The 27,991-nt window shown below is 31.7% G+C and overlaps 3 protein-coding genes across 6 annotated transcripts; all 3 read left to right on the top strand.

Moving 5' to 3' along the window:
* The first annotated feature begins 163 nt into the window (after nucleotides 1-163).
* LOC108335327 (zinc-finger homeodomain protein 10) lies at nucleotides 164-4,433 on the top strand. 4 transcript variants are annotated; one of them, XM_052869839.1, is made up of 2 exons: nucleotides 164-1,286; nucleotides 4,142-4,433. In XM_052869839.1, exon 1 carries the CDS (start codon nucleotides 442-444, stop codon nucleotides 1,273-1,275), a length of 834 nt encoding a protein of 277 aa, XP_052725799.1. In that variant the 5' UTR covers nucleotides 164-441; the 3' UTR covers nucleotides 1,276-1,286; nucleotides 4,142-4,433. The 4 variants fall into 4 exon arrangements, with proteins under 4 accessions (XP_052725799.1, XP_052725798.1, XP_052725797.1 ...); XM_052869838.1 differs by lacking the exon at nucleotides 4,142-4,433 and adding an exon at nucleotides 3,351-3,369; XM_052869837.1 differs by lacking the exon at nucleotides 4,142-4,433 and adding an exon at nucleotides 3,303-3,366.
* Nucleotides 4,434-15,075: 10,642 nt separating this feature from the next.
* Nucleotides 15,076-19,899, top strand: LOC108335987 (uncharacterized). The gene is made up of 5 exons (XM_017572246.2): nucleotides 15,076-15,667; nucleotides 15,748-17,645; nucleotides 18,386-18,805; nucleotides 18,891-19,105; nucleotides 19,432-19,899. Exons 1-5 carry the CDS (start codon nucleotides 15,498-15,500, stop codon nucleotides 19,684-19,686), a joined length of 2,958 nt encoding a protein of 985 aa, XP_017427735.1. The 5' UTR covers nucleotides 15,076-15,497; the 3' UTR covers nucleotides 19,687-19,899.
* A 4,743-nt stretch (nucleotides 19,900-24,642) lies between these two features.
* LOC108335048 (60S ribosomal protein L34) lies at nucleotides 24,643-26,281 on the top strand. Its single transcript, XM_017570968.2, has 4 exons — nucleotides 24,643-24,800; nucleotides 24,918-24,997; nucleotides 25,797-25,906; nucleotides 26,004-26,281. Exons 1-4 carry the CDS (start codon nucleotides 24,722-24,724, stop codon nucleotides 26,095-26,097), a joined length of 363 nt encoding a protein of 120 aa, XP_017426457.1. The 5' UTR covers nucleotides 24,643-24,721; the 3' UTR covers nucleotides 26,098-26,281.
* Nucleotides 26,282-27,991: the final 1,710 nt, after the last annotated feature.

The following is a 27,991-nucleotide window of genomic DNA, read 5'->3' as shown; positions in this document are numbered from 1 at the left end:
TTCAACACGAATCAAACAAATTTATTGCCCCCAACAAACTCATGTCAACTTTCAAAAGTAAAATCGAAACTAAACCTTAATTACCACCATAATTTTACAAACACATCGTGTCTTAACTTCACTTCTCCTTTGCCTTCTTATCTCAAATCATTGTTAGAGATTTTTGGACCCTTTGGATTCGCTTTCTGCATCTCATTCCCCATTTAAACCTAAGATTTTGTCATCACTTCACATTACAAATCATCACCATCATCACTTCCACCGCCATCCACCCCCTTCCAAACTCTTAGCTTTAGATTCCTTTCCCTTTTTTTTCCCTTTCTAATGACACAATTCAACTCTTCAAACAACACTTTAATCATGTCAAAACTCTAATAACCCCTGTTTCTCTGTCTTTTCCCTTTTATATCAATCACTCCCACTTTTCACAAACTCACATACATGGACCTCACCAACGACACAAATTCTCAAACTCAAACCCCCCAACAGCCCACCACCACCACCACCACCAACGGATCCCTCAAGCGCCACCGCCCCACCACCGTTCCTCCTCCCTCACAACCACCGCCCGCGGTGGTTTCCTACAAGGAGTGTCTCAAAAACCACGCTGCCAGTATAGGTGGCCACGCGCTTGATGGATGCGGTGAGTTCATGCCCTCCTCTTCCTCCAATCCCACAGAACCCCGCTCGCTAACGTGCGCCGCCTGTGGATGCCACCGTAACTTCCACCGCCGTGACACACATCAGTATCAAAATAATCATTCCAACCCCAGGCCCAATTTCATAAGCTTCTACCACTCACCGCCGCCACCCCATCATGGCCCCGGCCTGTGTACTAGCTCAAGCCCAGGCCCGAGTCCAACCCCAAGTCCGTTGTCAAGCCCAAGCCCGCCGCCTCTCTCCCACCGTTTCCCAGGTTGGAGACCGGTCCAGGGGCTCTTCGGCCAGGGAAACGAGCATCACCTTACGAGTTTCAATCTTTCCGAGAGCCCCAGTGGAAAGAAGAGGTTCAGGACCAAGTTCAGCCAAGAGCAGAAGGAGAAGATGCAGAATTTCTCTGAGAATTTGGGGTGGAGAATGCAGAAAGGGGATGAAGGGTTGGTGCAAGATTTCTGCAATGAGATTGGCGTTTCAAGAGGGGTCTTCAAGGTGTGGATGCACAACAATAAGAACAGTAGCAGGAAGAGATCGTTGGAGCCTGATGAAAAGATCAATGTCAATGCTTCTGATACTCTTAATAACAATCCATACAGCACCACCGATGACACTCACTGAGATTAATTGAGGTAGTTTTTTTTCTTTTTTTTTGTGTACTTTCCATATTTCTGATCATGGGTCAGAGTTAATCGTCTTAATTTTGATCCCTCGAGAAACTTAGAATCGAGTAGAAAATTCAAAATGTGATAGCTTTTTGTTTATTCATGTTTGAATAATTATTTTTTGGAGTTATTATTTGAGCTGAGGGTGAAGAGAGATCTAGTTTTTTTTTTAGAAGCTACTGAAATGTCACATGAAAGGGTTGTTTTTGTTGATAAGAATCATAGGCGCTGAAGTTAATGTGGTTCCATAAATGTCTCACCCTCTTACTGCTGTCACGTTCATCTCTTGACAAGGACAGGTTCTATTTAACTAGTTTTGTTTGTTGTATTTAAAACTATTAATTTACTTCTGGTAAGAACAGTGCATCTTCTCCAAATGTCCATACTTGTTTGTCCCCAGACATCATAGTTTCGTCAATCTCGGAATGCAATCTCTGGTTTTGTCCAAATTCTCCCTCTTGCAATCACTGAAGTAATTAATGCAGAATTTGTTATTGAAAAAAAGTTGAAGATATCATTTACTGGAATATTATTTCTTGAGAGACAATATTAAAAGATTTGAAAAGAGATTTTGAATTGTGTTGAGAAGGAAAGGTGGATAGAAGATTTTGTGTTGATTGATACGTGATGGGGAAGAGGAAGATAATATAAATATATAAGTAAAATACAAAGTTCCCTTTATAAAGTAATATGTGAAACCTAATTGGAAGGGTTTGTTTATGAATTATGGGTATAAAAAGGAAGAGAGAAGATGAAAATTGGAATTGAGAATGACAGTTATGAGTAACAGATTGGGAATCTTTGGTGTGTCTGTGCGTAGTGGAGACATTGGCTTAGGCCAATCTGTCACAGTGTCACCTCTTTCCATATTGGGCTTGGTTCAGTGGAACATCAACTTTTTCTTTATTTTATCAATACCTAATCATAACTCTTCTCTAAGATACTATATTCCATTTTTTTAATAATTCTAATCAACCACTCACTTTCTTCCATTCCAAATTCAGTGACACGTGTCTTTTTTCCCTTCCCTTTCAACTTTTATGACCCCGGATGATCCACATTTTCATATTGTCGCCTCATTCTAAACACAACTTTTCAATCGAAGCTGAATCATATATGTTAATCCAATCTTGTTTTAGAGTTTATATAACTATAGTTGATTACAATTTCTCTTACCTTGTATTTCAATGGGTTCATTGGGTGTCAAATTAGACTAAGTTGGTAATTTTTAATCTAAAAAATATAACTCTTTTTCATTCAATTAGTCTATTTCATGGACGATTATTTAGTTTACATCCTTGAAAAACATACAATAATATGCTTTTATATTTTGTAATATATCCATTTTAGAGAATTTTAAACTTCTTCTCTATTTGATTTTTGTCTCTATCTTTTTTTTACCATACTTACTTTTTATATCTCACATTCTTTCCCTCTTTGTTTCTCTTACCACTTAAGATGAAAACGTACCCAAAAATATTATTACAATAAAATATAACTTTATTTTCATATATTAGCAGACAAATTGCAACATTATTAATTATATAGACTTTAATACAGCAAACACAAAAAATATTTTCTTTTAAAAAATATTAAAAGTATAACATTATTTTTAACTTTTTTAATAAATAAATATTTGTATTAATGTTAACTTTATAAAACAAAAAGATTAAAAGAAGGAATATTTAAATTTTTTTTATTAAATAAGTATTCGTGTTAGGATTATATTAACTAAAACAAAAAAGTTAGCATCAATTTAGGCTAATCTTGTTTATTCATATTTATTTAAATTAGTGTTTTATTTATATTTATTTAAATTAGTATTTTATTTATATTTATTTAAATTAGTGTTGATTTCATTTGATGTAATGTAATGTATTAGTTATGATATAGTTTATGGTTTGATTTGGGCAAGTTATGACAGTTTCTTTGTCTTGGCAAACTGTGAATGACTGTTGTTTCCTTTTTCTTTTTCGGAAACAGACTCGGTTAACTCTGCAATGTTAACAATCATTATGTTTTGAATATCAGATTTGTCTTTTCTACACTCATCAACCTCTTCTTCCTTCCACTTCGCCCTTTCCACCACCCAAGCCTAATACTTGGCTCAATCCATCTCCACGACCCTCTGTTAATTTACTCTCTATTTGTGAAACAAACTCATAAAAAAAAAATTATGATAATAATTGAATAAAGAGACACTTTTAGCATCACTATAAGAAACTATTTCGGTCATTACTTCAAGGTGGAGACAAACAAACAACATAAAGTAATATGATAACAACGTCACTGAATTTAAAAGAAAACAAATAAATAAACAGCAATTAAGTAATTGAAAAGTAAAAAATTATTAATATAGAATTGAAGATACTCAAAGTTATCATCCACTTAAAATTTAAGTAAGTCTATTATCTGTAAGACATATATATTTTTTTTCAACCATTCCGGTATATTCATTTTGACGTCTGATTCGTAGTTTTATATAGTTTCATCACAGAAAGGAATATCCATAACACGGGATTTTGTATTTGAAATGGAAAAGAAAAAACAAAATCTGCACAATCTACCGATCATACTTTGTATTCCATGTAATGATTAAAAGAAGTATCCATGATTAATTTTCAAATTCTAACAGAAAATGAAGAGATCTTCGTTTTTCAGAAGCAAATCAAACATTTATTTATAAGTCTCACCTTCTATGTAGCGTTCTTTTTTCTCCCGTTTCTCTGTTTTCATTTTCCCAAGTAACAATGGTGGATTGAAAATGCTCAATGGTACATTACGTATCTCACACAATCTTTTATGGATTGCCCTTTTGCGAGGTACTTTCTATGCAGAAGATGGGTTGTTTAATGACTCGACAAACTAATAAAAGTCAGCGACAAACGTTTTCATGAATGTTCCATGAAACTTTCATAAGTTAATTTGTTCTCAAGCAGCAACTGTATTACTTCAAAAGCTGATTGCTCAAGCATCTCAAGAATCTTTCCTGTAGCTATCATGGCTAAGCCATCATATGGTGTGAATGGACTTCGGGTAAGAAACGAATTAGGATCGTTTTGATATTTAGTATGACGAACATTTATCTCTATATACAATTTTCATTACTTATTTAATTTCACTTCTAGATTCAAGAGACATTTTTTAACACTTCAAAAACCACCATCATCATTTTTTAGCTTTATCCAATACACAAATTTATCATAACAACACAAAGATAATCAGAAATAGAAGAAGCAGGAGAACAATCGTTGACAACATATCTAAATTTCGAAGCAAAGGTGGCCACAGTATCATAGTAGAGAGTAGTGGTAGCTCTAAGTAGCGGTATTTTTTGTTTATGGTGTTAAGTAGCGGTATTTTTTGTTTATGGTGTTTTGTAGTAGTTTTTGTATCGAATTTTGAAATTTGATTTAAGAAATTATTAGATTTTGAAATTTGATTTAAAAATTATCAAAATTTGGTTTATAACCAACATATTTCGAAATCCGATTTAAGTTCGTCAAATTTTGAAATTTATTTTAAGAGAATTTTGAAATTCAATTAAAAAACTAACTAAATTCTAAAATTTTGTTAAAAAACTAACCAAATTTCAAATTGGACTAAGAAACTCATCGAATTTCAAATATAGTTGAGAAACTTATTTAATTTTAAAATTCGATTAATTTTTGAAATTTGGTTAATGAACTCACTAAATATTTAAATTTATTTGAGAAATTCATCGAATTTCAAAATTTATTTTAAAAAAATCATCAGATTTTAAAATTCAATTAAAAAACTTATTAAATTTTGAAATACGATATTTATTTATTATTGATTTTGACATCTATTATCTATTTTTCTCGAATTTCAAAATATAATATGTTCACATATTTTAATTCATAAATGATTTATTATTTTAATATTATTAATGATAAAATACTATTAATAATATTATAACTGATATTATAATAATATTAATGATATATTTTTTCCACCATTATTGTAATAATAATATATCAATTTTTCTTATTTTATGATAATACGTTTAATTAATAATATAAAATTAGAGTTTATACTTTTATTACATACTTGTGGTTAAAATTTTTTTAACTTATTTTAATTTTTATAAACATTAATTAAATTTATTTTGACAAAATTTAATTGATTGCAAATTCATGCCTTGCAATATATATATATATATATATATATATATATATATATATATATATATATATATATATATATATATATATATATATATAATTTATCTTACATACAGAAACCGTTTAAAAATTTTATATTAATAACTTCAAATTTTAGTTACTAAGTTTTATAAATATTATATTTAATAGCACAACATTTAAATAAAACGTCCTAGAGATAAAAAAAACTTAAAAAAACTCATAGATTACAAAACAAAATCATCAAACTCCCCCTATATATATATATATATATATATATATATATATATATATATATATATATATATATATATATATATATATATATATATATATATATATATAAACAACATTTCCTGCAAAGTCACTTTTGCACCAGGCTAGATCATTTTTTCTTCTTCGCACACACCCACATGTGATAATCTCAAACCCCCTTTGTTTTTGTCAGTTGTTCTTGGGTTTTTTTTGTTTATATTTATTGCAACCTTATTCTACATTGCACACAACACATATTTACTACTATTTCACCCTACTAATTACTTGTTGCACCGCTGTGTTACTAACGTCACACCCTTACTTTTTCATGAACTCAATGTTTTAAAAAATTAATTAATAAAAAAATGAAAAAATATAACAAATTAAAAATAGTTTCCTTTTTTAACCTTGTTATGTGTAACACTAATTTTCAAATAATTAAAAAATTACCAAAAATAGTTTTCTCTTTCACTTTTTTGTGTCATTTTTTAGTATGTGTGTGATATCCATTTGTATGTAATTCAAAAAACATCAAAAATATAAAATGGATTTTCAAAAATTGAAGATATCAAAACTTTCAAACAACTAGTTTAAGAACTATGTAATCCTTCAATCTTTATTTTGAATGGAGATACATAAAAATAGTGTCAATCATTGTCAGGTTCACTTCCAAAAATCAAATAATTTTTCAAATTTTCTTTTAAAAATTATGTGATTCCTAATTATTCATTACGAAAGTAGATACCTAGGATCAAAGTTAGTCCTTGTCATATTCGTTTTAAAAAAAGTTGAATCATTTTCAAAGTTTTCTGAGTAGTTTTTCACGTATAACCTTGATAATCTATTGTGAATGAAAATACATAGGAACACGATTAATCCTTGTCGGAGAATCCAAAAGCCAAAAAATATTTTAGTTAAGTATTATTGTCTTATTATTTTTTGAGGAAAATTGAACATTTTGATTACCACATTAATTTCGCACATTTGATTAAAAATACTACCTTTAGGAATGCGTTGTAGAGTGATAACACTTCCCTATGCATTATTGACTCTTACAACCAAAATTTGATTTTTGTAAACCATGTCTTATTTTATGATTTTTTATAGTTTTTTTTTATAATAAACTATATAGTGGTGATTCTAAAATCTTTTTTTAAACTAATTTTCCATTTTAGTTTGTCTTTCTGTTGCGATTTAAGAGAAAACAATGGAGAATGGTGGGTTCAATATAGTGTTGGGTAAGTGTTGAAGAAAACGTAGGTGTGATGGGTTCGTTTTTTCTGTGCATAGAACCAAAATGAAGGCAAAACATTGAGGTAGAATGGAAACAAAGAGTGGTGATATGAGTGGAAGATGAAGCTTGAAGATGGAAGTAAGAAGATAAAGTTGTGATAGATTAAGGAGTTTGGTCTCTTTTTTTGTTTTGTGCATGGATTAGATGACACATTTGAATGAATATGAAAAGAATAATGGTGGGTTTAATGTCTCAATAGGTCCCTAATTTTGTTCAGAATCTAAAATAGAACCCTTTCTTTTTTGACATCTCAATTGGGTCCTTATTTTTGTAGAATTGAATCAAATAGAACCTTTCCGTCAAATTGATCAGACGACGTTAAATAGGACATGTTGACTGTGTAGTTTTTTGTTAGCATTAAAAAGTGACTGAGCTTTTTTTATTTATTTTTGAATTAAAAAATAGAGTTTAAAGTGAGGGCAAAGTTGGGAAAGCCCCATTTAGGAATTTAGGTCTTTTTATTTATAATTGAAAAAAAAGAAATTGATTAGGGATACAAACTTTTTTAAAGTAGAATTAAGATTAATTAATGAAATGATTTTATTATTTAATGCTAATTTCTATTCCTAATTAGTTTCTGCATCAGATTTGGTAAGTTTGAATAAAATTAAAATTTCCTTATTTTTTTGTTAATGGAGGGTCACTTTACAGAGATCCTAACCAAGGGTCTAGACTTTGGGTTCAGCTTTGAACCAAGAAACACAGTGGGTCGCGCAAGGGGCAAACCTTCCCCAATCTCGCAGGCAACCGACCTGGAGAATCATCTATGGCGCTGCGATGGCGGCAAGTGCACGACGAGGGCGTCGCCGACGGTGTAGTGATGGCGCGATTCAAATAGAACCCTTCTTTCCTCTATCCTTTAGCGCTTCCTCGTTGGGAGAGAAGGGTCAGGTTCAACAGAGATGGCATGGCGGAGGTTTACTTTCTCCTCTCCGTTTTGGATCGCGGCACAAGAGGGAGGCTTCCTCCTCCTTTCCGTTTCTGTTTCGTCTTACAGGGGGAAAGAGATCTTGGCGGTTTGCGGCGTAAGGGCAGTGACGCCGTGATTTGGCGAAAGCAGCGGCAGTATCGAGTTTGGGTTTAGGGTTCCTGTTGTTCTCTGATTTTGGGGATTAGGGTTTGCTGAAATTGGGAAATTAGGGATTTCTGGTGTAATTGGTTTTTTATTCGAATTGAATTGGTGATTTGTGAATTGTTTCTGCGTATGGGTAGAGCATTTCTGGATTGTTTTGGGTTAGATTTCTCGTCGTAGTAGAGAGAGTGAGACTTTCTGTAATTGAATTTAATTAATTCTACTTTAAAAAAGTTTGTATCCCTAATCAATTTCTTTTTTTCAATTATAAATAAAAAGACCTAAATTCCTAAATGGGGCTTTCCCAACTTTGCCCTCACTTTAAACTCTATTTTTTAATTTAAAAATTAAAAAAAAAAGTTTAGTCACTTTTTAATGCTACGTAACAAAAATATTACACAGTCAACATGTCCTATTTAACGTCGTCTGATTAATTTGACGGAAAGGTCCTATTTGATTCAATTTTATAAAAATAAGGACCCAATTGAGATGACAAAAAAGAAAGGATCATATTTGAGATTCTGAACAAAAATAAGGACATATTGAGACATTAAACCAATAATAGTGTGAGGACATTGAAGGAGAAGGGAAAAAGGTGTTTTGTTTTAAAACATTCTAATAAAAACACCCAAGCACATTTGCATAATGACCATTCAACAGATAAAGCAATTATATACCAACAGAGTTCATGAAGTGCTGAAGATTCAATGTGTATCTCTTGCATCCTTTCTTCAATGGAACTCCTCCTCCAAATAGCTTCGGTGCTCAATGATTTCTTTATTCTTCTCCTTTTCTTTTTTTGTTGTCCGTGTCTTTGATTTTTGTATCCTCCACTCTCTTTCTATTGGACGTGTATTTTCTCCGAATGTGTAATTTTTGTGGGTTTTTCTATAATTTTGGCCACTTTTTCCACTTTGAACATCAGTCCTCTGCAAAATTCATACTTGACCTTCAAAATGTAATATGTTAAATTGCATTAGGACAAATAAATATTAGTTTTACCAGAAAATGCTTCCTGAAAACACAGCCGTGTTAAATTGCGTTGGACTGAAAAATAAAATATCGTTCTCAATAGGAAAATTTTGTTACAACCAAGCTATTATATTGTGTTTGCATTGTGTATAGAGAATGCAGCCCTAACATAACAAAAATATGGTTTGTGTAAATATATATATATATATATATATATATATATATATATATATATATATATATATATATATATATATATATCATGGTAATAAATATTTTTGAATAAAAAAATAACAAATAAAATGAGGTGAAATAGCTTACTTTTGTGAGGGGATAGCCCATTCAACTTCTTTGGACATGCATAGTGTTTTAGCATGTGAAGAGGCCATGGGTTCATGTCTAATTACTATATTGATGTTTTGGCATTTCTTAGGATAAACACATATTCTATGTTTGTTTTTTTTTTTTTGACAAAAATAGTAAAATTATTACTATAGAATAAATAATTTTTACAATTTTATTGTAATTTTATTTATTTTATAGATAATTTTTTTAATATAGATGACTATCTTAGCTTTGAAAAAAATAATTAAATTTTAAAAATAGTCAAATCAAAGAAAGTTATTTTAATTTAAGAAATTAGTTAAGTTTAAAAAAGAAAGACAAATCGAAAATAATATTTAAATTATAAAAAATGGATATGTAAAAGGTAATTTGGTAATGTAATTATTTTAATTTTAAAAAATTATTATTTAGAAGATAAAATGGATATATATATATATATATATAAAGAATTCCTTTATATAATAGTATAAATAAAAGTTATCATTTTATTTTAAATTAAATATAAAAAATCAAATCAACTATGTAAAGCAAATAATGATAATTTTTGTTAGAGATAATTAAGGTTATAGATTAGTATTTTTCTCTGTAGACTCAAAGTCACCTAATCTTAACTAACAATAGAGACTGAATTAAGAATAAAATGATTTCAAAAACTAAATTGAATAAAATTTGTCAGACCCGATTAAAACACACCCAAAAACCCTAAGTAGTGGGATCCATGTGCCAAGAAGTGAGTGAGCGTCTCAATTAGTGGAAAACAGGTAACTGTAGGAGAGTAGCCGTTCGTTTTGGGTGACGACAGTATTTAAGACCAAATTTCAAATAACGTGCCACTTCTCTACATGCCTTTCTTCTTCTCCAAAACGCTGAAACTCTTTTCTCCTTCTTCTCTCTAAAATCTCCTTCCTCTCTCTAAGAAAACCTCACCATTTCTGCTTCCGATCACCTCTCAGGCACCGCTGGAACACTCCCGGCGTCAAGAGCTTCCATTTAAACCGATCGGTTTGTGATTATGAGTTGGTGAGTTCTTTCTCTTTAAGCACGTTCGTTTAAGACTCGCATGCAACCCTCTAGTTCTGGTCGCCTGAGTGGGTAATATTATTCTGAGTGTTTCTAGTTTTCTATGTGGTTCAGTATTCCTAAAACGTGGCCGTCAGACTTTAAGTCTTTGGTAGTAGGGAGCTCTAATTCTGCATAGTTGAGCGTTCGGTCACGCTTAGAGGTAAGGGAAGCTTATATAATTTAATTTAGCTTGTTGTGTTGAATGTTTGTATGCTTGCATGATACGTGTGATTATTTGATGAGTATGAAATATGATTGTACTACTGGTTTGGGTGTGTGGATGGACGTATGATATACGCTGTGAACTGAGTTAGGATAGAGTTTAATCTTTGAACCGTAGTATTCTGAGCAAAGGTGTTTAGCATGGTCGAGCGTCATTAGGCAGCGTTCGGTTCTTCTTGGGAGTGTATGGTCTTACTTGAATTATCATGAGTTAGGGATAATGTTTCAGAGTCTTTCGGTAATATTATATAGGAATAGATAATCTGTGATCGATAGTTTGTATTCATCGTTCAGTTTTCGTTGAGCATTCGTTCATTTTAAGTTCTTCTTTAAACTTCCTAAACAATTTAGTTAACGTGTTATATACTACCTAAAGTCGTAGACGTTATCATTCTTTTCATTCAGAATAAGTGGTGGCTCAATTGTGTGTGTATATATATATATATATATATATATATATATATATATATATATATATATATATATTCATTCTTTTTCTGAGAGTTTATTAGGGATCGGTCTTGGACCAATTTTTCAGTCTCAGTAGCGCTCGTTCCTGATAAGCAATTGGTCTTGGACCAGCGCTCGTCCAATAGTGTTCGGTTTCTATAGGGCTCGGTCTTAAACCAAGCGTTGGGTCTTGCTTTTTGTTATATAGTATTACTGTGCTTAGAATCAGAGTCTTTATTCAAACTAGCTACCGTTCGTTAATTCATAAATTCTCATCAGTATTAGTATTTAGTGTAAATCAGTGTTGGTCTTTAAAAGGTGTTCGGCCTAGAGTCTTAGTACTCGGCCTAGGCTTCGTGGCGTCCGGTTGAACTCTTAGGAGTCTGTTTATTGTAGTAGATGAGTAGCGCTCAGTCTCGTTAATTTCTAAGAAGTGTCATTCCAGTCGTACTTGGGTTATGATAAGAGCGTATGATCTTATTTCCTTTGAATGTATGGATGATTAAGTACGAGGAAAATTGAGATGTGATGTGTATGAAATAGTTGATTATGAACGAGTATTCCAGGGAGGAATATCTCAGAAAGTGGTTATTGATTGGTAAAGTATGAATGTGGGCAAAGCTTAGCGGGCGTTCATCCTGATATTCCATGATTACTCGTTCTCATGTAGAGAGGAGTAAGTCACGTGTGGGAATGGCAGGAGATCCTAGTCCATAAGGTTAACTTGGACGGAACGGATCAACCTCGGGTGGCAGCTGTTGAGGGATCCTAGTTACTACATCACCCGGGTGCACGAACGTCGTAGCTACACAGGATTCATACAGTCCGGACAGTTAGAGTCATGTGGTCGTTAGTTGTATGATGTGATTGAATAAATTAAATTACATAAGCTTACCCTGTTTATCATTTTTGTCTGTGTTGTGCGTCCGGTCGTTGCCCTGTTGCAATGATCATCCGTGTGGATGTGAGCAGAAGGAGAAGAGCTGCTTGAAGAAGTATTGGAAGATGCAACGGAAGTGAAGTCCAAACCTTGAGAGCGTTCGGTCTGGTGTTAGCTTTACCTTTTGTAAGACCGTTCGGTATAATTTATTTTGTACACCGTTCGGTCTAGTAGCAGCTACCGTACGTTTTTAATTTCCCTGTTATTGTGTAAGGCCGTTCGGCCATAATCGTATCTTGTTCAGCGCAGAACTGATCTGTAGTATTGTTAACATGTGATTATTCTCTATATGGTTTTACACTGTATTTTTGGGATGTTACATTTAATGGTATCAGAGTGGCGCAGCGGAAGCGTGGTGGGCATGTGACACCCGGGCACTGACGACGGCGGGGAGTGATCGCCAGTGCAAGAGGCACGAAGTGCAAGGGGCACAAACAAAGAGCGGCTCTTGGCAGGCTTCGAGTGGAAGGGACACATGGATGTATCGAACATACACCGGAATGAGAGGGATCTAGAGACTGTATAGGTATGGGACTATTCAGTTGAAGGATAACTTAAAGGGATTGATTTGGCTACTCATATCACCAAAATGCATTTGCTTTTCGATAGTCTAACCCATAAGAACTCCATGGTTAAGCGTGCTTAGCTTGGAGTAATTTAGGGATGAATAATCTTCTAGAAAGTTTTCCAGAAAATGTGTAGACCTAAAATACTCAAATTTACACACACACAAATATATATATATATATATATATATATATATATATAATATTATTGGTTTGGATTAATTTATTTATAAGAACTTTTGAGACAGAAAGTAAGAAAAATCTGTAAACAATCGTAACTTATAAAAAATGTAATTTCAATTTCTCTTTCAATATTTTTTATTTGAAAAAACTAATCAAATATACTCATCAAACTTTTGTAACAACAGTCATCTTTGTTTTTATTCGACCCTGATTCACTTAGTAAGATCATAAGCATAACCAACTTTACTTTAAACTTTATTAAAATTGTCACTTTAATTTTTTATTCTTTAATGTTTTTTTTTCTCTCTTTGTATAATGTTTTGCATAAAACTAAAAGCTGTAATATTTTGCGAAAATAGAAGCAAAAAGTAAGAATTAGATAAAAGGTAAAGTATAGTTATAATTGTAGGAAGTGAAGTTGTTTTTCTTCTTTACGCCTGTTATGAATAAGACCTCGTGGTGCGTGCTTTACTTGTCAACCCATTCCTAACGAGTTCCAAAAACTTTTTCTTTCCAATTTAAAGAAAAAGTAAAAGAAAAAGTCTTCCAATTGCAACTATTTTTCCTTTTTAAAGAATCGTCACTAAACCCTGTCGTATTACGGAACCGCAACTAAAGTTCTTCCATTGACTCCATGTCTCATGTGACCCATGAACCGTCACCAAAACACCTTCATATGCTGATTACTGTGTGTGGTCGGCAATATTACTCACCCACTTTCCTACACCAACTTCTTAATTACATTTCTTAATTCTTAATTATTCAACAATTTTTTAAGAAAAAAAATTAACTTAAGGAATTTAATAAACATGTGAAACTTACAAACTTTACAATAATGTATACATTTGTTCATCTCCCCTTGCATTTTGATATTTTTCACGGAAACTTTGATACCACTAAGTCATGTTTTTCACAAATTAAATGATTGTTAAAGCACTTAAGAGTCTGATGCATTGAAAGTGACACGCACCACCTGCCAAAAAACACACCGTCCAAAGAGGAGAATAAGATGACGGAATTCAGCATGCACTAGGCATGAATTATGGCACAAATTGACGAGAGGAACCCTAATTTTTTTTCCAAGTGGCTTTGTTTCCGTCATTACATTCACACCAAAGAAGAATCCTTCATTTAAAGTTTTCCTTCACGATTAAACATTTACAGCAACGGATATGGTGTAGTTGAAGTGTATATTGTTTGCTGGTGGAATGGGCTTTTCAGAAACCTATTGTGTTTCATCTTCCTTCGTCACGCCACATACAACCACTTCTTAACTATGCATAACCACGTCCAAAATTATTTGCCTTTTCCTATTGGTTAATGCTAAGAAACTTAAAAAAATGACAAAATTTACCATATAAAATTCTTCCAATCTCATGTTTACTCGTTTAATACTATTAGAAGTGCTACGTTGATTAAAAATAAAACCAATTTAAAATATATAAATGAATATAAATTTTATTTTATAAATTAATTTTGTAGAATTAAATTAAATTTAAAATTTATTTCTTAACTAATATAATGTAATTTAATAAAAAAACAAAACAACGTGGCTTCAACATTGATAACGAAGTTTATCCAACCTTTTCCTATTTGTAAACACGTTGCTAGATTCCAAATCTTCACTTCACACTCTTAGAAGTCTGGTTAGTCACTGAATCCATGATTACATGGTACAATTTGAAGTTGTTCCTGTTTTGCTCTTAACAACTACACGCATAAGCACAAATATATTATTTGCATGCACAGTACGGATTCATTAATCAATTCATGTTTAATCAATGACCAAATTTAAACGTTTCACGTTTCATTTTATATGAATAAAAAAATCATTAAGAATGGACATACCGACGCAAGATCTTTCTTCTTACACTGATTCATCATTCTATGTTTTTCTTCTAGCAGGTGGGGTTGGTTTCATGACCACAAATCAGTGGCAGTGGGATCAAAATTTGTACATCGATTTATGGTAAATTAACATCTAAAACAAATCCTGAGTCCTCTTATGCCTGCCAACTCAAACAAGAAAAACTTTCATTGTTGCTAACCATGCAAGAAATCGACCCACAGAATCCAATCACCACCCACTAACTCCAAGTTAGTGAACAAATACAGAAAAGAAAAAAAATTGCCTTAAAGACAAGCCCAGTGTCCACTTCAACTCTCACACGTGTCCAGCAGAATAGCACGTACCACCACGAAAACCCACATAACTGTTACAGAAACTACTTTAACTGCTACCAAACCGAAACAAGTGCAATCAAATTTCTCTTTAGTTGTCTACTAAAAGCTCCTATGTTAAAACTTTGTCTAGTTGATAATTGTTATATCTAACTCAGACATTATTCCTAATAATCTTATCTTTCTCGAATAACAAGTCTTATCAGACTAGAACAAAATAGTATCCAGTGTACAGAAGAGCACAATTTTCTCCCACAATCCCGCTCTTTTGGTCCAAAAACAAATCATCACTGCCCAGATCTCGTTCTGCCACTGATTTCGCTGTCCTCAAGTGGGAAGAGTCCACTCTTCAACAAGGAATGTTTGAAATGGAAATTTCCATGACCAAAGTATTTTTTACCTTGTAATTTGGTTTGGAATTTTCCTTGCCATGAAAACAGGACCTTTCAATTCCCAAGGTTGATTTGGATTGGATGGGAACAAGGAGCCTCTTTATGGCTAAGACCCACATTGATTCCATCAACCTACGAGCTGTGAATGATTTTGTTTGTGTGAACATGTTGTGGGCCTTTGGTTCTCTGCGGGTGTTCCTTTGCAAATATGTGCTCTATGTTTTGGGATTGGTGCTCAGATACATCTTCAGGTTTGGATAACTTTTGTTGTTATTTTTTAAGTGTTTTCCGTGATGAGTTAATGAGTATGAGTATGTTTTTTTAACTTCAGGTTTCTTCATCTGGGAGATGCAAAAGATGAGGCTATTGATCAGAAAGTACCACATGTTGAGAGGAACCAGCTTTCTGATTCTGAGATTGATGGGTTTCGAGAGGAGCTGGCAAGTTTTCTGTTTTGGAGTGATGATTTTCAGGAAACTGAGTGCTCTACCCTTTTCATGGAGGTTGCTCCTGAAAGTGGGAGAAGAAGTGGAAAAACTGAGAACTCTGTTTTTTCCACGGAGATTGCTCCTGAAAGTGAGAAAAGAGATGTAGAAAATAAGTTCTCGGTTCTGATGGACACCCACTGTGATGTTCATGAAGATGGGATGAAAACAGAGGTGCCCGCGGATAGCTTTGTTTCAAAACAAATTGAATTTGACATTGGTGAAGCTGGTATGAGTGTTACTCATGAAGATGGCACGGAAGCAGAAAGAGAAACAGAGGAGTTTGTTTCCATGGAAACTAACTCGGATGTTCATCAAGATGTTCAAAAGGTTGGTGATTATGAAAAAGAGATCTCTATTTCCACAGAGTGTAACTCTGATCTCGATCAAGGAAGTGTGGAGAGAGAAGAGGAAATAGAAGAACCTGCGTCTGGGGAGATTGACCCTGTTGTTCACGAAGAAGTGATGAAAATCGATGGGAATGAAACAAGCAGCGATGTTTTAACGGAGAATGTCTCCGAAGAAACTGTAAATGGCGATGGGGAGAAAATAGAAGAAAATGAGAGCTCTGTTTTCAATGAACAAGAGTCCAATGCTCATGGTGATGATACAGAAAGAGAAGAAAAAGAAGAAAAAACATATGGGTGTGTGTCTTTGAACACTAACTCTGTAACAACCACAAGTAAATGCGAGTACTTATCAGGAAAAGATATAAGTGGGTTCATGGAGGAACCAACAACGTTGAGGTTCAGTTTTCGAGAATTTTACATGGGTCCAGATGTTTCAACCGTTTCTGATAATGCATATGCCAGCACCAAAATTATTGCCGACAAGGAATTTTCGGAGTTTTGTTCAGAGAAAGACCCTGTATCTCAAGCACAGACAGAGAACTCTGTTCAAGATCAGGTTTCACCTTCTTCCACCCATATTCCGCTTCACTTTGAGAGTGAGATGTTTGGTGGATCCGATTCATCCGATGAAGATTATTTTCTTTACAACGAAAACTCGGTCACTTCTGATTCAGAGTCAGAGTCATCAAGCTCAAGTGGTGTAATCTGGGGCAACAGCAACAAAATTGATGATTCAATTGTGTACCAGTTTCTGGGAGGTAAAAATGGTGGTGAAGGGTTTGAACCTGAGATTCTGAAGCTGATAATGAGAGAGGAAAGAGAAGGCGATGCAGAGGCAAAGCAATCTTCATGTGATGGAAAGATTTCAGAGTTGAGTGCTCGTGGCATTTATTCTGAAGATGGGTATGTGGAAATGGAACCCTGCATGAAGGGTTTTAAGCCCTTCAGTGCACATGGTTTTGGTTGTAAAGACTCTGCCAAAGTAGTGGTCAGAGACAAAAAAGAAGAGGAATTCAGGAATGAGTTGGAGAAAAGAGAAGAAACTAGATGGGAGGATGAATTGAGTAACTCAGAATCTGACGAGGGTGACTTTGAATGGGAGCATGATGATCTGGTGGAACAACTGAGATTGGAATTGAAAAATTCAAGGCAAGGAGGACTTGCCACAATTTTAGAAGAAGAAGAGGAGGTAGATGAAGAGGAAGAGGTGGTGGTGGTGGTGGAGGAGGAGGAAAGAGTATCCTCAAGAGTTGTTGAAGGTCCAAACCCAGTGGAAATTGAAGAGAAAATTGAATACAAGGATCAAATTGATGAAATTCTACAGGTTTACAAGAGCTATGAAGAGAAGATGAAGAAACTTGATATCTTGAATTACCAGACCATGCATGCATTAGGTGAGAACTAAATTAACTTCTTCCATGTTAAACTCTTGCAGATGAACTTTTCAGATTTAAACAATTTCAATGTTTTTGGTAAATTTTTAATCAAGTTTCTTAAAAATAAAGAACATGAAGTCTTGAGTCTTCAATCTTCAATCTTCACCAACCGATGATCCCTCATGCCCAATTAGAAGTTCTATTTCTCACATTTCCATGACTGCAGATTGGAGTTTGTTATTGGCCATTTTTTATAATCTTTTATGATTTTACAAATTTTTTTTTCATGAATTTTGGTGACATTCAATCAACGGGAAGAAATTTTTTAAAAATGCTCCTGGATACAATCATGACAGGGTGGGCCATTGCATATCTTACTCCCATCATATTTGCTAATTATGTGGGCATAAAGCTATTCGTGTCTTGTTTATTTTTGAATAATAAAGCCAGTGATAGTGAGAAGTCTGCATCGTAAATTTCAATTCTATTCTCTACCAATCTATTCCCTACTTTCCCTAGAATTCCACTTTATACATTAAAATATAAGCGAATGAAATTGATTCTCCATCTTCTACTGTACAAAGCATTCGATAAAGTTAAGGGTACCTTCAATATTACTTTTAAAGTTTTGACTATGTTTGAAACTTTTGTTTGCTTAATGGTTTCTAATATTACACTCTAAGCAAAGAAAAACTTGTTTATTTAGCAATGATCATGTTTGTATTATGATTAAGTAATTTTTTTGTCGTCAATTGCAGGTCTGCTCCAACTAAAAGACCCTCTCAAATTAATTTCAATACCAAAGTCTTCAATCCAAGGTGCAAAGCCTGTAATCTCTCAGAACTTGTGGCCACGCAAAGCATCAAAGAACTCATCTGACCCATTGATAAAGTTGGTGCATGAACTGCATAGAGATTTGGAATTGGTATATGTTGGCCAGGTTTGCCTCTCTTGGGAAATCCTGTGTTGGCAACACAAGAAAGCTCTTGAGTTACAGCAATATGATTCACAAGGGTCTCATAGCCATAGGTATAATCACGTTGCTGGTGAGTTTCAACTTTTTCAAGTACTAGTTCAAAGATTCATAGAGAATGAACCATTTCAAGGCCCTAGGCTACAGAACTACGTCAAGAACCGATGCGTGATTCGCAACTTGCTCCATGTTCCAGGCATTAAAGGTGAATAAAATGGACCATTGTTTCATTCCTTCACAAGGTGCCAGCTTGAGTGAGATTCTTACTTTCTGTTGTGAATGTTTTGCAGAAGATGATAAAGGGTATGAGGAAGAGGATGCTGCTATTGCAAGTGGAAGGTTGACAGAGATCATCAAGGAATCAATGCGGGTGTTCTGGGAATTTGTTCGAGCAGATAAAGATTACGGGAATGTTATCTTTAAAGCTTCTCAGCACCACAAAATTGATCTTAACGACCCTATGATTCCTGGTCTTATGGTGGAGATTAAAGCACAACTACAGAAAGTATGTTCTTTTATGACTAACCTTCATTTTGGTCCTTAACAATATATGATCTAGTTATTTTAGTTGCTAAAAAAACATGATCAATGTTAGTCCTTAATAAGAACTACATTTTTTTCTGAAGTATAGTTTATGTTATATGTTCATTTGGGGGGTTCCAAACTCAGTTTAATTCAGTTACTCCATACAAATATGCTTGTACATTAAACAAACACCTTGGAAGCAACACCTATCTTCTTCATTTGATGCACCAAGATTAGAAAAAATATTTTCAATCAGTGATAAAAAAATGCTCTCATCTGCTTACAATGTTGGGTTATATGTTGCAGAAGGAGAGAAGGCTGAAGGACATAGTGAGAACTGGGAATTGCATAGTGAAGAAGTTCCAAAAGCAGCATGAAGATGAACTTGATCATGAGCAATTGGTTGCTCAGGTGGGGTTGAGATTGATTTCAAGGGTGTTAAACATGTCAAAATTGAAAAAAGAACAGGTAATATGGTGTAATGAAAAGTTACACAGAATCAAGTTTTTGAGCAGGAAGATTGTCCAGGTGGAACCTTCCTTCTTGCTTTTTCCATGTTGACTCAAATCAATTTGTTCTGAATTGTAGAGCAAGAAAAAAATGGTAGAGGAATAGAGATAGGGATACCTTTTCACAGAAAATGCTATCCTAGATTACACAGAAATTGGGACACACATCACAAAATTCTCACTGTATATATTTATATATGTATACATAAGCTTGTGCTTATACAACATGGTCATATAATAAATGGCAAGCTTGGTTACTTCAGAATATGTGTGATCTTTCTAAGTTTTTTTCTATTTCTTTTTTCCTAAATTTTGAATTTAACATAAAAATATCTATTTAAAATTCTCTCACAAATTTAAATTTGTCAGATTTATTTACGTGCAAGAAGGGTCATCTCAAATTCCAGCGTCAAAGATACACAAGTCTTTATTTAAATACTTTTCTTTATAATTTGGCTCAGTCGAATACAAATTCACAAACCTTTATATTTATATAAAACATGTTTCAATCAAACTTAAATATTTTTAGTTACAAATAAATGTTAAAATCAACCATTATTTAATAACATAGACCTAAAAATTAATATTTTAGAAGTGATAGTATTTTAGAATTAATGAAACTCAATTATTTTAATATGAAAATATTTTAGTATAAATAGTTTTATTATAAATGAATTCATTATTTTAAAATACATATTTTTTTAATTATTCATGAGTATGATGTAAATAGTTATCCATTAGTGATCCATACATTTACACTTGTGAAAATGGTTAGACAATTGCATATTTAACTAAATTATGATTATAAATGTATTACAAATTATATTATTATTGGTACTTTATACAAGATTATATTTTTTAATATGATTTAGCTTTTTTATTGTAACAATGAAATATTTTTTATATTATTTATTACTTGTAGAATCTTCCAGCATAGCAAAAACTAATTTCGACACATAATTATGTGATTGCAATCATTTTAGAATTTTAATTCAACTTTAAATTTTATTTACTATTACCTTTCTAACTCAAATTAAAATTACATTTATCTCATGACGTTAAAATGTAAATTATAAATTTTGTTCACTTAGATTTACAAATAAAAAACACTAAATAGCTATATTTGCATATGTGCAACATAAAATTAAATCACTAAGCCCTAATTCTTAATTTTTAGTTTATAGTAACTTGGTCCAAATTATTATATTAGAATAATTTCACAAAAAATATTTTAAAATAAAAATATTGTTCAAAGTCACATTAAACATTTAAAATAAAAATAGAAATAATTAAAAAAATTGTCCAAATAGAATATATATATATATATATATATATATATATATATATTTATCAAATACACCTAATGACCTTAATTAAGTGTGTAAGTAATGTATTGAATATTCAAAGTGTCTCTCAACCATCACTCTTGTCAAATTGTCATGATCTCAATTATATTATGATTAATGTTTTTTGTAAGAAAATTTCCATTCAAAGAAAATTTACTCCAAATTTTGAACTAAATAATAATTATTTATATTACAATTAGAGTGTTATATGTTTTATAAGAGAAATCAAAACATGGTGATATTAATATGTGTTGATGTGGTTGATGATACGAAGATAAATGGCAGAATTTCATGCAAATGGATATGGAATGAAGAGAAAGATCTTAAGGAATGTGTATTATTAATGAAGTACAGTCTATTGTTGTAACTAAGTGAGAATATGTTGCAAAATTAAGTGAGAATATGTTGCAAATGTTAAACACATGATGGTAATATTCATGTCCTTAAAAAAAAATCTTTGAACATCTTGATTATACCATGGTCATTCAAAATTTGGGGTATGATGTGATTAACCCAATTAAACTTAAGATATTAAATGAAGATTTACCACAAAGATGTTAATTCTTGATAAGAATCAGAGTTCTAATCTAAGAACTAAAATAATCCTCTCCAAAAAATGCAAATGAACATATTATGACTCCAAAAGTGTTTACATATATTTTTGGTACTGCTATATATAGTTACATAAGTTTAAGAAAACCCTAAACTAAAGTCCAACGCTTAAAACACATAAAAATAACAAAAAAGCAACAATGAAAATTACATGTAGGCTTTTGCCTAGTGAGGCCCTCTCCCTTAGTAAATTTAACATTATGTAAAATTAAAATAAAATTCAAATTTATTTTATTTTCTAAATTATTTTTCAGTTGTGCTCATGTTCTTTAAATTCACTTATTTATGAAACATTATAAGGTTCAAGGACATGTGTTTTGATATTGGACATTGTCATAGATCCTTTGAATTGCAAATATTTTTCCTCAAGTTCTTCTCATATATGTTTCAGGAGATAATTCTCTATCAGTTTTTGTTAAGATAAGATGGTCTAAGGAAACCTTGTTTTGAAGTTTATCAAAATGTCTGAATGAAATAGCATTTAACAACGTAAATCGTCTAGGATAAAATCGTAAAGCGCTAAACACTATATATAAAACTTATCTTAAACACTATATGTTAGTCAAATAGAAGGTACCTAAACGCTTGATCTCGTATTATGCTTAAACACTTAGGATCGTCTAACGCCTTAATGCATGTACATAGTAGTATTTTTTTGTATGTTGTGTTGTGTTCTTTTATTCTATGCAAATCACCTCATTACAATACCTTTATTCAAAAGGCTGCATCAGAATCATAAGAATGTTTAGAGATATAAAAATATTCTAGGCATATTTCCTTCATACCTTTTGTCTTTTTCCTTTGTACATAACATAGTTGCCTCTCTAAGTCGCAACATAGCTTCTGACTTCATAGGAAAGTGAAAGTCAAAACCCTGAGTAATGAATCTTTTTCGAAGAAATCTATATAAAGAGGACCGTATAAAGAGGGAAAAAACGAATTATTCATTGCATTCTCTCTCACTGCTATTTTCTCTAAGCTTACACTGTCTAACTCTTGTTCTTTGGAAAAGAAAATTTTCTTTACAAGTTCTCATAATCTCTTTATATAATTTCATATTCTTTCGGTTAGAGTTATCTTTATGATGATTTTGTATCTTGAAAAATACTTTGTTGTTTTCATATTCAAAAGTGAATTTAAATACGTAAGTTTATATTAGTGAAATTAAACAATTTAGTTAGTTAGATTAATGTATACTAGGAGTGATGATACTTGTTCTAACTAATTGGGTTAGTTGTAATATTAATAGTGGTTAAACTCGTGTGTAATCTTTTAATATTAATAAAATCTATTAAGAGCGCTTAAGAAATAATTGAACGTAACTCAAGTTGTGATTGAACTAGTATAAAAACAAAATGTATTATTGTTTTTGTTTTAAAAGGAGCCGTCTAATCCCTACAAAAAGACTTAAATAGTTACTTGCGAAAAGTTTTAAAAATTTTATTCATACCTCCATTTTAGAGTTTTTTTTTTTCAATATTATCATTATAATTCATTACTGATTAAAACATACTCACTGGTATGTATGTGTGTTTACTTATTTTTATGATATAAAAAATAACTTTTATAATTTTATTGTAGATATAAATATATTTTTTAATTTGATTGTAAAGAAATTTTATTTATTTCGTAGTAATTTTATAATTAGAAACTTTTTAAATTTAAAAAACAAAGTCAGATGGAAAAAAATATTTAATATAAAAAACAGTTATTTAAATAGTGAAATTAATAAAAAAAAGTTATTTTATTTTAAAAAAAAACTTTATTTTAAAGATAAAAAAGAAAAACAAATGTGGATTTCAAAAGAGAAATCATATAGGTATATATTATGATAATAAAAAATAGGGTTAAATATGTTTTTGGTCCCTTAACTTTGAGCGAAAATTGGAATTAGTCCCTCTTCAAAACTTTGGACTAATTTAGTCCCCAAACTTTAGAAATGTGTGAATTTAGTCCTTTTAACCAATTTTTGTTAACTTTATTTGATGTTTCAAACGCATTTCTTAGTGAACATTGAAGCAAAAATGTGTCCAACGGTATAAACAACTCAAATGCTATCATGAAATGCACTTGAAACATCAAATAAACCTAACAAAATTTAGTTAAAATGACTAAATTCACATATTTCGAAAGTTTGGGGACTAAATTAGGCTAAAGTTTTGAAGAGAGACTAATTCCAATTTTCGCTGAAAGTTAAGGGACCAAAAATATATTTAACCCTAAAAAATAACTTTTATAATTTCAAGGCAAATATAAATAATTTTTATAACTTTATTATAAATATTTTTATTTATTTTATACGTAATTTTATAATTAAAAATATAGTTAAGTTTAAAAAACGATCAAATACAACAAAAATCAAATTTTAAAAAGAGTTACTTAAAAAATAAAATTAATAAAGTAATTATTTTAGTTCAAAAATACTTTATTTAAAAAGTGAAATTGAAAAAAAAATCTAAATTCCAAAAAGAAATCTTTATATATAAGTATAGTTATGATAATAAAAAATAATTGCTATAATTTTATTGTAAATAAACATAATTTTATTGGAAATAGTTTTGTTTATTTTGTATGTAATTGTATAATTAAAAAGAGGAGTTAAGTTTAGAAAATGTCAAATAAAAACAAATTAAATTACAAAACAGTTACTTAAAGATTAAGATCAATAAAATAATTATTTAAATAATGAAATTAAAAAATGGTACACAAAAAAATTCCACTTTATATATTAACACAGATAATTACTTTTAATTATAAATTTTTTGATAATTTTATAATTTTTGTTGATAGGAGTAACAATTTAACTTGAATAACATATTCAAAATATTAATATGAATAATCACAAAATATATATTTTTCTAATATTTTATTTTTATTGTATTATTTAATACTTTTTTAATAAGTTGTATTACTATTATAATATATAATTATAATAGGTTATTATTTTTTCTTTTGCGGTCTAACAATTCATCTAACGGTGAGGGATGACATTGTCTTTAGAGCCGTTAGATGTAGGGCATCAAAACAGAAGCCCACAATCCCCTCTTATAGGTTCTTGCGGCGCATCTTCTTCTTTCTTCGGTAAACCCTAACAACACAGACGCCGGGAGCAGAACTCGAAGAAAGAAGATGGTGCAGCGTCTCACCTATCGCAAGCGGCACAGTTATGCCACAAAGTCCAACCAGCACAGGGTTGTCAAGACCCCTGGTAATTTATTCCATTGGGATATTCATTCTTTGATTATGCTTCCGATCCAAACCTTTTTGTTTCTGATTTCAATTCGATTCTAACGGGTCTGTGTTTGGTGTTGCTGATATAATGCAGGTGGGAAGCTCGTTTATCAGAGCACCAAGAAGAGGGCTAGCGGACCCAAGTGCCCCGTCACTGGCAAGAGGATTCAGGGGGTGTGCTTTCTGTTACCCTGTCAATTCCCATTTTTTTTATGATGTGTAATTTTCAGTGTTCTGTTATTGACTTATTTTGTTTGATGTTTTTTTTTCTCTCTTTTTATATGTTTCTTTGCGTTGGACTAGCTATAAACGTTGTTAATGATGGTTTATTAGATTCAAACCAGCTAGCTATAAACGTCGTTAATGATGATTTATTAGATTCAAACCAACTGGTGTGTATAATTGAACTTCGTGGGACTAAAAGGCGAACTATTGGGCATTAGTGCGTACAGGGGAGATGGTGGAACTTCTACATGATCATAGTTTGGATTTTGATTTTTGTGTAATTGGCATGTGATAGTTCAGATTTATTGTTATTGCAATATGTTAGGTATTCAATGTTTGGCCAGATGGGTATATGTTCTTTCTTGCTTCAAAACTTGTATATATTAGAGTTTTATCTTTATTATGTTTTACCTTCCGAGCCTGTGAACAGGGTTATGAATGTTTTAGGGTATTTGAAACCTTGTAAGATTGGCTTTTGATGAATATTTTTTATTGTAATTTGGTTGATGAAATGTGGAATGATGTGTGGTTCAGGTCAGTTTAGTTGGGTGGCATTCCGTGGATATATGATACAAACTGTTCTGTACGGTGTATGATTCTCCTTAGTGATTATTCTATTTAAGTATATCTCTAAGCATTGGATTACTAGGTGTTTTTTGTATTATAGAGGCATGCTAAGTTTCCTGTGTTTTGATTAAATTGAATAACCTTTTAGCTCTGAATTCTAAATTTTGCCTGATAATTGCAGATTCCACACTTGAGGCCTGCGGAATACAAGAGGTCAAGGTTACCTAGAAACCGTAGGACTGTAAACCGTGCATATGGTGGAGTTTTGTCCGGAAGTGCTGTCAGGGAGAGGTTTGTCTTAACTTTTAACAGCTAGTTTATATTTATAATAACTTTTTTGATTTAATTGTTTGGTCTGATTTGGCTTATATTTGTCTCTGGTCTACAGGATTATCCGAGCTTTCTTAGTTGAGGAGCAGAAGATTGTGAAGAAGGTCTTGAAGATCCAGAAGGCCAAGGAAAAGCAGGCCTTGAAGGGTTAAATTTGGACAGCAAAACGAGACACATCTTTTTGGAGGGCTGTTAGGTTTGAGTGGTTATAGTATATCACAAGTTTTATTAGAGCTGTTAATTGTGTTTTTATTATTTGGTTTGATTTGAACTCATTCTAGAGCAATTGTTAATTTCGTCGACAATGCCATTCTGATACAGTTTTGTTTGTCTCAATTTTCTCGTAATGGTTTATTTATGTTTGTCATGTTTCTGCAAATAGGACTTCGAAATTCTACGCGCATTGTGATATATCTCAATTCTGGCTGCATCTCCTTCAGCTATTAAAATGCTTAATTTTTGCTAGGAACAATATTTCCTTGATGTTGGTAATCGGTGGAGGTTTATGTTACAGTTTGTTGGATAAACAGCATTATTTTCTGTTGGATTGCTGAACTTGAACATGTGCCAAGAATAATGGCTATTTGAATGACAACGATTTCTTAAAAAAAAAATATCATCACCAGTGACGGGTTTAATGTAAAAAAGTTGAAGTATTCGATAGCCATCACACATGTCAGGTAGGTTTTTCACATGTTTACCTTTCGTCATTTAGAACATCAAAGACTATTATTCTCTTAGTTTGTTATTACCAGCTCAAGAATTCATATAAATGTAATAAATGTAAGGTGATTGTTTGACATACATTAAAACGACAGTCATACGAGAAAGAGAATCATCAGCAATTATGTTGTGATAGTCTCTGAATATGTTGTCGACTAAAAAGCAAAAGAAAAGTAGTCACTTACATCAATGCTTTGCCAACTATTTAAGTTTTACGTTTATTTTGATACTTTGATTGAGGGTAAGTAGTATGATAATAACGTGTTTTTGGAATATATTTTCCAATATTTTTCCAATAAGTTTATATTAGATATTAAATTTATGTTAAAATTACATTGCACACAAGAAAAAAAACGTGTTGTAAAAAACTCACGATTTTTATCATGAAAATATTCCATACTTTGAATTCAATATATTAGAAAAGAAAGGCAAATTCCTTAAAATAAAAAAAATTTCATTGGAAAATGCTCTCACATTCTAAAAAATATTTTATCTTTTGAAGTTTTTGTTTTGGATAATTTAGTATTAATTTTTTTTGTCGATTCTTACTCTATTTTCCAGTAGTTTGAACTCACTTATAATCATTTTCAGTATTAAAATATTTTCTCATTAAGCATATCAACTTATTTAAAAGCTATTTTCAATTCTTTTGCAAAACAAGCCTCTTTAAACATTAAAGGAGTTTGGAGTAGGAAATGTATTTAAGCTATTATGAGTTGAATTTAATTATTGTAAATTTAATAAACTATTGATAATAGGAGTGACATCCTTCAAAGAAGATATACCAACCAAGGAATTAGATTTCACTGGCACACTACCATCAATATTCTTAATAAGAGAAGATCAATTCACAGTACAAGTATTATCATGATTAACCACCACTAATTGAACTCGAGACTTTATCACAGGTTCCATCATGGCCTTAACTAGTTGAGCTAAAGAGCCTATAGTCTCATTCTATGTACCAACCACCTTAGGACAATAATATTGTATTTTTATGCCAATTGTTTTCTCTCCACCAGAAATAACATTGACATGTTATTATAATCTTCTACAATTAGATAGATTGTGACCAATCATCTTACAATTTGAACAGAATAAAGCCAATTTCTCATAATCCACATCAATAATAAATGTAAATCCTAACTTTTTCACCATAATTTGATTAGGCAAATCAGATAAGAAATCAACATCGACTAAAACATGTGCAGAAAAACCTCAAGACTTATTCTTGGTATAATCATCTAAAGATAAAAGTATACCAATTCTACGTGCTATTGAGAAAATCGGTTTCATGAAGTAAAAAATATGATATTGTCCATA

The sequence above is a fragment of the Vigna angularis genome, chromosome 10 (genome assembly GCF_016808095.1).
Source record: "Vigna angularis cultivar LongXiaoDou No.4 chromosome 10, ASM1680809v1, whole genome shotgun sequence".
NCBI classification, from domain to species: domain Eukaryota; kingdom Viridiplantae; phylum Streptophyta; class Magnoliopsida; order Fabales; family Fabaceae; genus Vigna; species Vigna angularis.
This window is presented reverse-complemented; position numbering and strand designations above follow the sequence as displayed.

Bases quoted from the DNA above. Each gene is read 5' to 3' on its own strand.
- LOC108335327 (XM_052869839.1), top strand. From the start codon at position 442: ATGGACCTCACCAACGACACAAATTCTCAAACTCAAACCCCCCAACAG.
- LOC108335987 (XM_017572246.2), top strand. From the start codon at position 15,498: ATGGGAACAAGGAGCCTCTTTATGGCTAAGACCCACATTGATTCCATC. The intron at 17,646-18,385 runs GTGAGAACTAAA...CGTCAATTGCAG, and splicing joins CCAGACCATGCATGCATTAG to GTCTGCTCCAACTAAAAGAC. The intron at 19,106-19,431 runs GTATGTTCTTTT...TATATGTTGCAG, and splicing joins TTAAAGCACAACTACAGAAA to AAGGAGAGAAGGCTGAAGGA.
- LOC108335048 (XM_017570968.2), top strand. From the start codon at position 24,722: ATGGTGCAGCGTCTCACCTATCGCAAGCGGCACAGTTATGCCACAAAG. The intron at 24,801-24,917 runs GTAATTTATTCC...GATATAATGCAG, and splicing joins CAGGGTTGTCAAGACCCCTG to GTGGGAAGCTCGTTTATCAG. The intron at 24,998-25,796 runs GTGTGCTTTCTG...TGATAATTGCAG, and splicing joins CTGGCAAGAGGATTCAGGGG to ATTCCACACTTGAGGCCTGC.